The sequence below is a fragment of the Monodelphis domestica genome, chromosome 4 (assembly GCF_027887165.1).
Source record: "Monodelphis domestica isolate mMonDom1 chromosome 4, mMonDom1.pri, whole genome shotgun sequence".
Taxonomy (NCBI): domain Eukaryota; kingdom Metazoa; phylum Chordata; class Mammalia; order Didelphimorphia; family Didelphidae; genus Monodelphis; species Monodelphis domestica.
The window spans coordinates 389,545,328-389,558,931 of record NC_077230.1 but is presented as its reverse complement, the minus strand read 5'-3'; the positions used below and the strand labels follow the sequence as shown (position 1 = coordinate 389,558,931).

General features: G+C 44.0%; 1 protein-coding gene across 2 annotated transcripts in view; it reads right to left on the bottom strand.

Moving 5' to 3' along the window:
* EMC1 (ER membrane protein complex subunit 1) overlaps positions 1-13,604 on the bottom strand; it is a 39,825-nt gene that overhangs the window by 15,453 nt on the left and 10,768 nt on the right. The window contains exons 2-16 of one of the 2 annotated variants that reach the window (XM_001366661.3): positions 13,291-13,415; positions 11,174-11,239; positions 10,650-10,743; positions 9,509-9,637; positions 8,826-8,952; positions 7,926-8,075; positions 7,388-7,555; positions 6,833-6,904; positions 5,767-5,829; positions 5,064-5,186; positions 4,505-4,601; positions 3,685-3,807; positions 2,268-2,467; positions 1,673-1,822; positions 347-508 (exon numbers count right to left, since the gene is read on the bottom strand). In XM_001366661.3, the coding sequence (XP_001366698.2) occupies positions 347-508; positions 1,673-1,822; positions 2,268-2,467; positions 3,685-3,807; positions 4,505-4,601; positions 5,064-5,186; positions 5,767-5,829; positions 6,833-6,904; positions 7,388-7,555; positions 7,926-8,075; positions 8,826-8,952; positions 9,509-9,637; positions 10,650-10,743; positions 11,174-11,239; positions 13,291-13,415 (1,849 nt within the window). The remainder of the gene's footprint in view (positions 1-346; positions 509-1,672; positions 1,823-2,267; positions 2,468-3,684; positions 3,808-4,504; positions 4,602-5,063; positions 5,187-5,766; positions 5,830-6,832; positions 6,905-7,387; positions 7,556-7,925; positions 8,076-8,825; positions 8,953-9,508; positions 9,638-10,649; positions 10,744-11,173; positions 11,240-13,290; positions 13,416-13,604) is intronic. The other variant, XM_007491282.2, reaches the window with a different exon arrangement.

The following is a 13,604-nucleotide window of genomic DNA, read 5'->3' as shown; positions in this document are numbered from 1 at the left end:
TTATAAAGTTACTAAAAACCTTACTAAAAAACAAACTAAATAATTCAGAACTTCATCTTTCACCTATTTTGTTGCTGGTAAATAAGCTTACAACAAAACAGGGACTAAGCTTCAAGATTTTAGAGGGGTAACAATAGCAACTCCAATCAATTTAGGATCCATATTTAGTTCTGTCAACATGTATGACAACAAAACTCTACCTAAGAAAGGGTGCAATGTGCCTTATTTAGTTTTATAGAGAAACTGAGCACTCCTGAAACCTGGGACAAGCAAGGACCAAAGGTCAACACAGAGACCAGATCTCCCAGACCAGCAGTCCTGCCATGTGGGAGGAGCTACAAAGTACCTTGTACTCGTCATCAATCAGCAGCATTGCTTTGGCATAGTCCTGGTCCATGATAGGCAGCAGCAAGGCTTGCAAGATGGGCCGCTTCAGCACAGGCGGAGCCACCTGGCTCCACTTTCCAAAAATGGGGTTGAAGACATACAGAGAACTCCTTCCTGTTTTCTAAAACAGGCCACCAAATTGGTCAGATTCTGCTTGAAAAGAAACCCACCAAACTGGGAAGCTATAGCTTCCAATGTCCACTCCTGCTCCCCAGGAAGCCTCAGAAAATCAACCCCTCGAGAATTTTAAGTTCTGTTCCCCCCAATATGCAAAGATAATAGATCATCAACCCCCACAAAAGGAACACATCCTTCTGTGCCCACAGCGCATATGTGTTTGGGAGAGAGGCAGGCCTGTTCCCCATAATAAAAGCTCATAATTTCAGTGAGGGTCACAAAGCGTTTTCTTCACCACAATTCTGAGTTATTATTGCCATTTTACAGATAAGAAAATAAGCTCAGTGAGGCTGGTCATTTCTCCCAAGGTCACACAGCCAATGTGGAGACCAAACTTGACCCCAGGGCTTCTAGCATTGAACACAATGTTCTTTTCATCATGCTGGTACTCCTCCTCCTCCTAAAAAAGGAACATGAGGCAATGTAGAGACAGGAGGAAGGGGTGTCAGCCTTCATCAGGAATACCTGAATTCAGTCTGGCTTCTGACCTACAATTGTGAGTGTGACCCAACAACTTTAAGACTAACTTATAGAAAGTGGCTGATTTGCATCTGTGAAGGGGGGCTCCATACCAGGAGTTCCCACCATTGATGAAATAACGAGTCTTGGCCAAACAGATCAATGGAGAAAGAACACCCACTGGCCTTTATATTCTAACACTCTGTGGTTCGTTCTCTGATGAGCTCCTCAGAAAGGTCATTTACTCCAGGCAGAGAGGCTAGGAAGGCATACCACAGAAGTTTTATAATGTGACTTGCCATGGATCACAGAACTGGTGCATGGTAAGAAGCCAAAGCCATAAGGAGCTGGGTTCAAATGCTGACTCGGCCACTGACTAGCTGTGTGATCTCAGACCAGTCGCTTTACCATCTGGGCTTCGGTTTCCTCATATGTAAAGTGAGAGGTTTGGTCTTTATGGCTTGAGGCCCCTCCCAGCTCTGGAGCCCTCATACACTGTTAAATAGTCCCAGTGCCTTACATATATCTTATACTTATTTTAATTTTGCCCCTGGGTTACGTAGTTTACATCTTCCCACACATGACAAAGGCCCAGGGTACAAGGGGAGATGGCCCCCAGGAGCCCAGGAATGGCAGTCACAAGCCACACCTTGTCCTTGACGAGCAGAGTGCACTGTGGGGGGTGGGGAAAGTGAGCAGTGGTTCTCTGCACCATCAGCTTAAAGGAGGAGTCCGGCTGGATATTCGGCAAGTACTGCTTCCACAGGATGGTGCCAGAACTGCTCTCAATGCCAAAGAGCTGCAGGAGAAGCACAGACACCCAGCTAACAATTGGTGGGAGGACAATTCTTGTTCTCCATTTTCCTCCCTCTCCATCTCTGCCAACTGAATTTCTGTCCCTCCTTCAAGGCCCCACTCAAATACCCAAATACCCCCTCTTCCAGACTCCCTACCCAGATTCCCCCAGATCAGTCACAGCCTTCCCCTTCTCACCTCCCAGAACACTTCCCTTGACACAGATCTAGATGGTGATATTGTGTTGCTAGCATCTGAGTTTGTCTCTTAGGATCTCCCAGCCCCAACTTTTCACACCAACATGGAGGAAGTGTATTTTAGCAAAGTTGCTTTTGCTCTTCCCCAACTACTAGAGGACACAGTACTCTGTACATAGCAAGTACTAAAAACTTGGATGAATGGCTCTCTGCCCCCACTGCCTCACTTGGGAATCCTGTCCTCCTTCTTACCTTGCCTGACGCTGTCACCATCACCACCATCTTCTGGAGGTTGAACTCATCCCTAGCTAGGTTGTCAATATTGATCTCATTCCTGATCTGACTCCGAGGCTTCCGAGCATCATAAAACATTTTCCAGAGATGGGCAGTCCAGGCCTGCAGCAGGATGAGCTGGGAGGAAAGGCGCTTCAAGAACATCCCCAGAAGGCCATCTGGTGACAAGGAAAGGGTGATGTGGCTGGAGGCCAGTCCCACCAGAATAGGGAGTCCCTTTGGGGATGCTTAAGTCATTCACACGCCAGGCTCCCAGCTCACAATTCATTTCCCAACCTGCAGCTCTAGTGTCTGATGCCAACAGCCTCTGGCAGGAATTTGAGGGGACAGAGGATCAGCCAAGCAGATCATAGCCATGTGGTTAACAGTTCCACCATTTTATTTTCAATTCATCACAGCCATTGGGAAGCTTCTGCTATCCCAGAATTCTTTCCCTCACCATGAAACTTTGAGCCCTTCCTGACTCCATTCCCTTTTATTTGATGATCCCATCTTTCCCTTGATGCCCTCACTACGTACCCTGTTCTCTCTCAGGCTGGCCTTCAGCAAGTCCTCAACTCTAGAATGGAGGACCTACCCTACAGCCCTTCTCTACATGGCTAGTGCTAGCGTTTCCCTCTTAGTTCAGGGAAAATATGAGTGGTTGGCAAAGGGACAAGTCCTAAGCACAGCAAGCAGTGTGGGCTATTCTGTCCCCTCAGAAATGGCAGGGTTTGGGCCTCCCCAACAAAAATCCCAGATGAAGAAAAGCGATCAAAGAAAGCCAGCAATGTGAGCAGGGAAAAGGTAAGAGAGTAGCAGAGAGCAGGCTTTACCTTGAATGGCTGGATCCAGGCGGCGGAAACAAAGAGCAAAGGTGAATTAACCCTTAAGGTACAAGGATGGGGGAAGGGGAGCAGGGGCAAGGTCAGAGACAGGCCTTACTGGAGTCAAGCAGTTTGGTCCCCAAACACTGCAAGGGGTGAGAGTAGGGATGGCTCCAGAGGTCCACACAATTGGGGCCCTCAGAGGGAGGCAAGAGTTCATCACCTTGGGTATCTTAGATTCTGGGCACCTTGTCCTGTGGGGAGTAGGGTGGGAGGCCTGCTGAACTGTACTCCCCACCACCTCCCCATCCAATGAATGAGGCAGAAGGCAGAGAAATGAAGACCTGACCACAGCCAAGCCACCTCAGCCAGGAACAATGAGGTGTCTGGCTTTGGATCTAGGATATTAATGCTGCAGGAGCAGGGAGATGGCTCTCTTGACCTAAAGGACAGATTCCCTCAGAGTCCAACAGAGAAAAGAAGAAAAAATGCCCATTCAAATCTGGTGGCTCCCAGAACCACCCTTTCCTCTATGTCCTCCTGTGCCAGTAGGACAACATACTCCTCACCTGCCTTCTTGCCAAACTCTCCTTCCAGCTCCGCCTGGGCCCCAGTCAGGGGCAGGTCTACCATCTCCAAGCTCACTACTTCTGCCAGTGATTCCTCTCGGCTCCAGAGCAGCATTTTTCCAGCTAAAGAAAGATCCAAGTCAATAAGTCATAGCCCACTCTCCTCTCAATAACTAAGTAGACTCTCTTGCTCCAGGCCTCACAGTCATTGTGGTCTAGGTTCCAGAAAGAATGATCTAACAAGGAGCTCCAAGGGGTAGGTTTGTGTCAACACCAAGGGAATTATCCAGTTCTCTAGGCTTCCCCAAATTCTCCTGAGAGAACCAGAGCCCAAGGATCAGGCTAAGAAAATGGGGATGTTTGACCTGAAGAAGAAAAAGTTTAGAGGAAAATAGGCAGGTAAAAGAGTGATTACAAGAAAGAGGGAGAAAGAGGAATCAAATTTGTTCTGTGCTTAGACCCCAAGGGCAGGATTGGAGGGTTTTTAGATTTGGGCAATTTCAAAGAAGTGAATTTTGGCTTGTTATAAGGAAAAGTCTCCCCACAATTAGAGCTATAAAGAAGTAGAATGGGCTCCTTGTCAGAAGTCTTCAAGAAAATACCAGAAGAAATTCCTACCTAAATTGGTGCTATACTCAATGGTCCCTGAGGTCCCTTCCAGCACAGGAAGTCTAAGATTCTATTAACATTGAATAAAAGAGTCTAAGATTCTATTAACATTGAGATAAAAGCAAAGGGTGACAGGACTAAAGACTGCTAGATCACCTTCTGTCATTACACCAAGTCCTGGAGAATTGGTGGTGGGGGCTGCCCTACTTACCCAACTGCTGAAGAAAGAGGAGTAAGTGGTCATCTGTTTGCACCAGAGCACGGTAGCCCACTGAGTCATCCTTCTTCAGGAAGGCTTGGATATACAACTGAAGAGTGAGGAGAGAGAAGTTGTCAGCACATGTCCAGAAGTGAAAATCCAGGGAGATGCCAGAAATGGGATCCCAAAACAAGAAGTACTGCCTAGGCCCCCAAAAGGGTGCTATTTCTTAAAAGAAGCACAATATCCTCCTTATATTGTTCAGGAACCTTCCTTTAAGCTCAATGTTTTTTTACAATATATTTCATTCATCCATTTTATCAATATATTCCATTAAAGAGAAAATAGATTAGTTCCTCCATTTCACTGATGGGGAAACTAGGGCACAGAGCAGTTGATTCACTTAAATTTACATGAATCAAAAGCAAAGCCAAGATTAGAAACCATAACCACAGATTCCTCACCCAACAAGGAGAGTTTGATGTATCCTTTCTCTGGTATCTTGGTATATTCCTTAAGAGAAATACTCACTGAAATGGGAATCTAAGTGAAGGGTCTTCACTCCACTCACCTGCTCAGGCCGGGTCCCATTCTGCTCCAGGCTGAAGGTGATTGAGGTGTCCAGCAGTCGCCTTCCAGTCTCCGCCAAGTACAGGTTAATGGTATAAGTTTGGTTAGTGCAGACTAGTGCTTCCTAAAGAGACAAATGTCAAAGGACGATGACAGAGACCCAAAGAGGTCAGAAGATTGTAAGAGAATAGGGACCAATGTATGGCCTCAGGTAAAAGCAACCTCGAACAAAAAGGTCAAATTAGGGGTTTAGATTTTAATCAGTATTATATAGGACTAGAGAGGAAGTTAAATCATGGAGCCAGAGGTGGCAAGGCCAGTGAAAGGGTCTATCAGGAGAGATCATCAGTTGAAGGTCCACAAAGGACAACTGCTCAAAGCACTGGGCTCTCGCCAGGATTACATGTTTCCCTTGGTGAAAGCCCAGGGACTGCTCATTTTTATCAGCTAGCCAAAACCCCAGAAGAGACTGATGTTTAAAGGAAGGTAGGGGAAATTTAAGAGTTCACATTTTCTAAGTTATTGCCTCCCTCAAAAGCAAACGTAGAGACATGACTTTCTTCATTTTCCCCCAGAAAACCGGTTTGAAGGTGGACATAGACATAGGCACCAGCAGGGGGCCCCATGAGCCAGGAATCCCTACTTTCTTCCTTCACAACCCAAAGTGCTTCCCAAACTTGGAGCAGGTTCTGATCCTGCCTCACCTGTGAATTAGACTTGTCAGAAGGGGTCTTTGCTGGTGCTTCTTCAACACTCCCACCTTTCTGCTAAGGAAGAAACAACAAAGCAAAATAATCACATACCAGCCATGAAAACAAATACTTCTCTCCTGAATCTTCTCATTACTAAGTTGAAGGTCAAGCCTATTTTTCATCCAACCTGGGATTTTCACATCATTCCCACCCATAAAGTCGAAACAATTCCTAATGTGCCTATGTAACCAGTCTACCTCAATTTCCCCAATAGTTTAAAAAAAAAAAACACAAAAAACAGAAGATTAATAACAGTGCCTTCCTCCTAAGGCTGTAATACAGCTCAAATGAGATTTTTGTAAAGCACTGTAGGATTTAAATTAATGTCCAATACTCCAACTGTTATATTTTATGAAGTTTACTAATAATCACTAGAAGTAAAGGAATAAAAAGGTAATTATCTAACAAAATAAGACAACATGACTAAGCTCTCCTTGCCTATTTAAAAGAAACATTCCAGTAGAAGAGAATGAGAGGCAGGACAACACAAAATTTATATCCTCCCCACGTTAGCATGTAACATGAGAGTGGGGTGCTGGGAATAGTAATTTTAGGGTACATACATTCTAATTACACAGCACTTAGCAGATAACTGGCAAATAGTAAGTAAGTAATAAATGCTTGTTTCAGAGTAGCTCAGTGGAAAGGATGCCAGGCTTGGAATCACAAGATCCTGGGTTCAAATTTGGCCTCAGACACTTCCAAACTGTGTGACCCTGGGCAAATCACTTAATCCTCACTGCCTAACTATTACTGCTCTTTTGCCTTGGAATCAATATTAAGTGCTGATTCTAAGACAGACAGTGGTAAGGATTTTTAAAAAACAAAAAATAATTAAAAATAAATGCTAATTTCCCCTTCCATTCTCAATGAAGTAACGATTTGCTCTTATTTGGCCCATATGTCATCATCCTAGTAATTATTCATGGTCTGCCCTTCATGGCCAAAGGCAGTTCACACTACGATCTTATAGAAGGAAAACCACCCTAGTTCCCCATTATATGGGGAATACACTCACCGTTTCAGTACGGCAGGTCATCACAGCAGCAACAGTCTTCTCCCCACTGGTACCAAAGCTCACTAGAGCAGTCTGGGAAATAGGACAGGGTCAATTCTTACATGATGATAATTTGTACATGAGCCAATAAATGGAATGGAATGGTGCCTCCCTTCAAGAAGGCAATTAGGCCTGGGTTTAGAGAAAGTTCCAGACCTCTCTGGAATTCAATCCAAAGTTAGAGGCCCAAATTCCAGCTCTAACGCCTGCAAAGGGTCAAAGCAAAGCTCTCTGTGTTGGAGAGGTTAGCTCTGGAGATTATTCCTCAATTCCTATGATCTCCTAGATCAGCAAGGATCATTTAATTAGTTTCTTCCAGACTCAAAAGGTTCTAAAATATTTCCTTCTTCTAAGAGGAATGATGAAGAATTCCAAGGATAATATCTCCCAAATGAGGTGCAGGTTGACCTCAAGGAGGTAGCATTGACTTTGAACCTCAAGAAAAATGTCCCCGAAGCATCTAGTTCCTTGAGCTGATTCCCCATGAGTCCTAGGAAACATAATGATGCTTCTTACCTGGGGGAAGTTTCGGAGCATACTTAGGCCTTCTGGGCGGTGCTGCAGCAGAGCAAAATGGCTGGGGGCCAGCTGCAAAAAGAACTGTGACCTGGAGGCACCTGAAGGGTTGGGCTGGGTGGGTAGGATCCAGGGCTGGAAACCTTGGCCAAATTCTAGCTCAAGGGCCTGGGAGAAAGAGGGAGAAGTAGAGCAGTAGCAGACAAGGTACCAGTCTCCAAGGCTTATGTCACCTGCACCCTCATGGGGCCTCTGAGCCAACCAATAACAACTCAGGAGAGTTGAAGCCTAATCTAAATCAGGCTGCCCAAGGAGAGGCAGGGTGCAACATTCACCCACAGTCCCTGGATGGCAAAATCTGATAGAAGCATAAACATCCTTGGATACTTCCAAACTCAGGGAGCAGAAAGAAGCCAGCCTTGGTGAGACCAATAAGTCAACTCTCTATGAGCCCTAGAAAAGATCTGTCCCTCCACAACCCCAAAGGCCAGGTGTCCAAGGGGCATAAGAAAGTAGCAAGTGCTCAGACTTCTTTCACCTGCAGTGGGGTTCTTTTCATCTCTTCCTCTGTCTCCAGGGCCAAAGTGAAAAGGGACCGTGTGCCTGGGTCAGGGCACACCAACACAGCTTTGCCCACCACAGCACAAATCCCACTTAAGCTCTTAAGCCATGGCGCAGAAACTCTGACCTAGGAGACAAGACAGAACAAGGGTCTGTTAGACCATGGGCCAAAGTCCTGGCCATGTCCTGAATGAAAACACAAATATCCTCCATGCAGTTTGTTTTTTTGGCCAGTCCTAGGATTTCATTGGTTGAAATTTCTTGTGGAAAAAAAAAAAACTCCTACCAACATAAATTACTATCTGTTCTGCGAATAGTCTTGGAAAATTAGAAGTTCTGGGTTCAAATCTGTATTCAGACACTTCTTAGCTATGTGACCCTGGATAAGTCACTTAACCCCGTATGCCTAATTCTTATACTTCTGTCTTAGAGTTGTTACTAGGACAGAAAATAAGGGTTAAAAAAAAAAAGACAGCAAGTTGCAGAGAAGCTACCAATCTACATTGGCTGTGGAAGTTTCTTCACCAGCAGTTCCCTCACCATTGAAATCAGAGGTCTAAACTAAAAGAAAAAAAAAAGAGAACTGAGTTAACTACCTAACAAAGTTACTGGGAAGAAAGCACTTTACGAATCCTAAAGCAGTATGTAAATATGGATGATTATTATCATTATCCTCTGGTCCCAGCTTTCTTCATATCTGCTTGAATGTTTCTCAAGGGCAAAGACCAGTTCTTCCCAGCTTTCACAGCATTACTCTGGCAGGTACAGCACTTTTCCTCTGCCCAGCCTCATGATATCCCCAGGCCCCATTCTATAGGATGCAAAGAGTTTTGCCATTTCCTCCCAACCACACTTGACACCCAGTACTAAGATGTACCTGCTGAACCATCTCACCATCTTCCACGTGAAATTTCACAATATTCACATGACTGTTGGGAACAACTCCCAGGACCCACATTACTCCAGTGCCATATGAATACACCATCTGATAATGAACACTCTCACTAAGAGAAGAAAGAAAGGGCATGAGACAACAGGCTTAAGATCATGCTCTCCACCACAAAGAGCCACTGAGATAAGCTCCAGGGATCCCAACATCCCTATGGCCACCTTCCCCTTTCTTCCACCTTTCTTTTCAAGTTTCTCTTTTTCAACCCAAGATCTTTAAATCTCACCTCAGACCTCCCACACACCCACTCTGGACTATCCAATTACTGAGCTGTTCCAATCTTTTGATAAAATAGATCCCTGGGTTCAGTGGACTAAGCATGCTGGGAACCATATCTATCAATGGACAAATCATAAGTGAGTTATTTCTCCTTCTCTGAGCTTTCATTGTCCATGAAGAAATGTGGTATGGGCTTCTCTCCCTGCAAAGTGACCTTGAGGTCCAGCCAAGTCCCAGAAGCTTAGACTTCAACAAGGTCAGGCATTAAATGCCAACAAGAGATGGCCCAATAATAAATGCTCTTGGAAGCTTGCTTGGTGGGGAAATGAAAAGGTCTTGGAGAATTATGAAGAAGAATCTATAACATCAGCAGGTCAGATTCAAGTCCCCACCTCTTTGGAAGCTGTTCCACCCATTTTTGGTGTCCATTAGAAAGGTAATGAAGAGTGAGTGTGGTCTTCTTCAGCACGGCCACATATTTTACCACATCCTGCAAGCCCACCAGGCTGGCCATCTGAAAACTGAACACAGGGATGATTAGGGGAGATTTGTCCAGAGAATCAGTCTGAGGGCAAACTATCTATCTCCCTCCCTTGCCCTCCCCTCCCTCCCCAAATCTCTAAGAGCATAGTAGCAAGAATCTCAATGGATAGAAGACAAGCCCAAGTTCCTATATACAGAATACTCCTAGGCAAGCCAGTACTGCTGTCACCAGGGCTATTTTTCTAACAACCTATTCTTCTCACTTCTTTTTATCAACCTAACATCTCTGTAAAGATGTTTCAGTAGACTAACAAAGCAGGAGCCAAAAGCTGTTATCTAAAATCAACAAGTAAGCAGTAATCCTAGGAAAACCATTTAACTTCTGTGCTATCAATTTTCCCCTTACAAAAAAAGAAAAAACAAAATCAGCCTGCCTTCCAAGATAAGTAGGAGTTAATGCAAATGCCTCAAAAATCAAACCAAATAGTAATACTTATAAGCAAATACTTACAAAAGTTCAAGTGGTTTCTTAGTGTGGCATCCTAAAAAAGTAGCTGACTTGTCCCTTGTATACCTAGTCTATCTCTGAATACCACAATGTATTGAAGGACACAGGATCTGGAGCATGAAGAGCCAGGTGTGAGGACCAACCCTGATACACCCTGGCTTTGTGATAAGTAAGTCCTTTCTTGTCTCCAAGCTCACTTGCTCATTTATAAGATAGGAAAGACAGGCGTTATGTAGGCTACCTCATTGGGCTGAAGAAGATTAAGAATTTATAAAGCTTAAAGTATTACTTAAGTTTCAGTTATTATTATTAAAGGTCCATTTGCATATTATGCAAAAACAAAAGAGTATCAAGTACAGAGCCCTACACACAAAAGGTACTCAATAAATCCTTAATAAATAAAACTACAGTTCAATAATTCCAAGCATTAGGGGAATATTCGAGACCTTGATGGGAATGTCCAATCAGAACTGTAATTTGATGAATTACAACCAGACATGGCTAGCCTTATTTCAACCAAGATGAAACAATACTTCTCCTACCTGCCAGACTCCAAGGACATCTCCCAGTTCAAACCCCCAATGTTGGTCTCCCAGGAGCGCAGAATCCGGCCCCCATTGGATATAGTAAGTGCATCTGGCAAGGAAAAGACCAGAATTACCTCTTTGCCCCAGTTGTGGTTTAGCAGCCTCCCAAAGACTTGAGGGCACTCTCTGATTTATAAAATCTAACAACTATTATGGGGGTACTTTGCCCTTTTTCCTATACCCATGTTGGTGAACCTATGACAAGCATGATAGAGAAGGCTGCTCCCTTCCCCCTCTCCACAATGCCTCAGGACATCACCCACTACTCTGCCCAGCAGCCCAATGGGAGCACTTCCTCCCTCCCCTGTCTGGGGTGAGGAAGCAGTTCACATGAAGCATGAAGGTGCAGTTTGGGCACTTGGTCTCTAAAAGGATCGCCATTACTATCCTATACAACTAAAACTGATGCCAAAGAGAAAACAAATGTATACAGACAAGGAGACAATACCCTTTAGGAAACAACGAATATCTTTGCTTACCTTGGCCATGAAGAAGCATGGCATCAATAGCTCCCTCTGGAGTACCCTTGTCCACATGGCGCCACACTAAAAAGCATGAAAGGAAAATATTGCTCTCAGGAGTGGAACAGAGCATCAAGACAAGAGAACTTTATTTATAGAGTAGTCTCAAATGAAGTCAGGGAAAGGGATGGGATGAGATTAGAGGCTGATATGGTGATAAGCATTGTTCCAAATTTGCAAAATGAAAATGTCTATATAAACAAATCTTACTGGAATATGGGGAAAGCCATTTTAGAAATCACTTTTCTAAAGTTTAATGTGAAAAATCAATACCTAAGTAAATCAAGGTATGAGCTAGAGGAGAAAGTAGTCTCTTAATGCAGACTGAAAAACACAAGGATGGCATATTGGTTTAAAGGCATTCAGGACTAAGGGGTAGGTCTGATGCACACAGGAACAAACCCCAAAGGCATGGCATATTAAATATTTGTTCAAACATATGTGAAGATTAAATTTAACTCTCCCCTGATTGTGAAGATTAAATTGTAACCCCGACTATTTTTAGGACACCCTACTTAGAGTATGGAGATCTGCCCATTTTTAGATCTAATCCCCAAAAGTGTAAACATCCCATTTTTTTTTAAACCCTTACCTTCCGTCTTGGAGTCAATACTGTGTATTGGCTCCAAGGCAGAAGAGTGGTAAGGGCTAGGCAATGGGGGTCAAGTGACTTGCCCAGGCTCACACAGCTAGGAAGTGGCTGAGAACAGATTTGAAGTAAACATCCCATTTAATCATTGAGTGGGAAGTCTGTGACTCACGTGTTCAATAGTGGGTGACGAATCAGAATCGACTGACTGCCCTTCTGGGCAGTCCTAGAGCAGAGTGTCAACTGTGATTGGTAGACGCAAAATTAGGGGAAGACACAGGAAGTGATGCAAGAGAAAATGTCTTTAAAAGGGAGTGACAACTTCCTGAAAGAATTCTATCTTCATGCTTTCAAATTGAGGCTAGTGAAGAGGGCAGAAGGATCTGCTTGACTGGATCTGAGACCCATTTCCTGACTGGACTGACACATAGTGAGTGAAAAGCTGGCTCTTAACTGCTGTTTTTTCTCTGAAGAGGCCAGCCTCAGGAAAGACCTATCCTCTTGAGAAACTTCCCCAGATCCTCGGCTTTGCCAAGGCCAGCTTAGGACCAACTCTCCCTGCTCGGGTTAAGCCAGGGGCCAGCAAGAAATTACTTAGTGTTTAGGCTAGATATCTTACCTTATCCTCTCTCTGATTTTACTTTACTCTTTCTACAATTTGTAAATAAATTGCAAATAAATCTCTTTGGAATTAATTAAATTCCTGGCGATCACACTCTTCCAACCCTTCAAAAAATAAATCCCTTGATGCCCTTCAATTGGAGAATGGCTGAACAAATTGTGGAATATGTTGGTGATGGAATACTATTGTGCTCAAAGGAATAATAAAGTGGAGGAATTCCATGGGAACTGAAACAACCTCCAGGAAGTGATGCAGAGCGAAAGGAGCAGAACCAGGAGAACATTGTACACAGAGACTGGACACACGCTGGTACAATCGAATGTAATGAACTTCTCCATTAGTGGTAATGCCAGTGATCCTGAACAACCCAGAGGGATCTAAGAAAAAGAACACTATCCACATTCAGAGAAAAAACTGTGGGAGTAAAAACACCGAAGAAAAACAACTGCTTGATTACATGGGTCAAGGGGGATATGATTGGGGATGTAGACCCTAAATGAGCATTCTAGTGAAAACATCAATAGCATGGAAATAGATTTTGGTCAAGGACACATGTAATACCCGGTGGAATTGCGCGTTGGCTACGGGAAAGGCAGTGGGAAGGGAGGGAGGAACAGAATATGCTTTTTGTAACCAAGGAATAATGTTTGAAATTGACCAAAAATAAATAAATAAAACAAACCCCCTTTCCCTTATACATGTCATAACTGGGGGGGGGGGGGGGGGGGGAACCAAAGCAAAGTCTAGCTAGAGAGATGCATCTTCTGGAAAGTTTGTCCTTGGCACTGAGTACCCAGTGACTAGAGTGCATAAGGTGTTGGCAGTTCAGTCCCTGGGTGTTTAAAGCCTAATGAGGTCACTTACATATAGCTCCCGTTCGAGAGTTCAATGCTGCAATCACATTCTCTTCTGTAGCCACCACTATCTTCTTTGATCCAGGAGCACATTCCAAAGAGGCAAATTTGAGCTTCCCAACATACTGCTGCCTCCTGAATTGGGGATGATGGGGGAAAGCAAGAGCTCTAAGTTAATATTATATACATTGTTTTCCAAAAAGTTAAAAGAACAATACAAATGCAAAGTGTTTATCAGCAACATTAATGTATAAAAGGATAATCACTGGTTACTGCAAAGACTTATTTCTATATAAGGCAGAAGAACCAGAATATGTTAAAGTA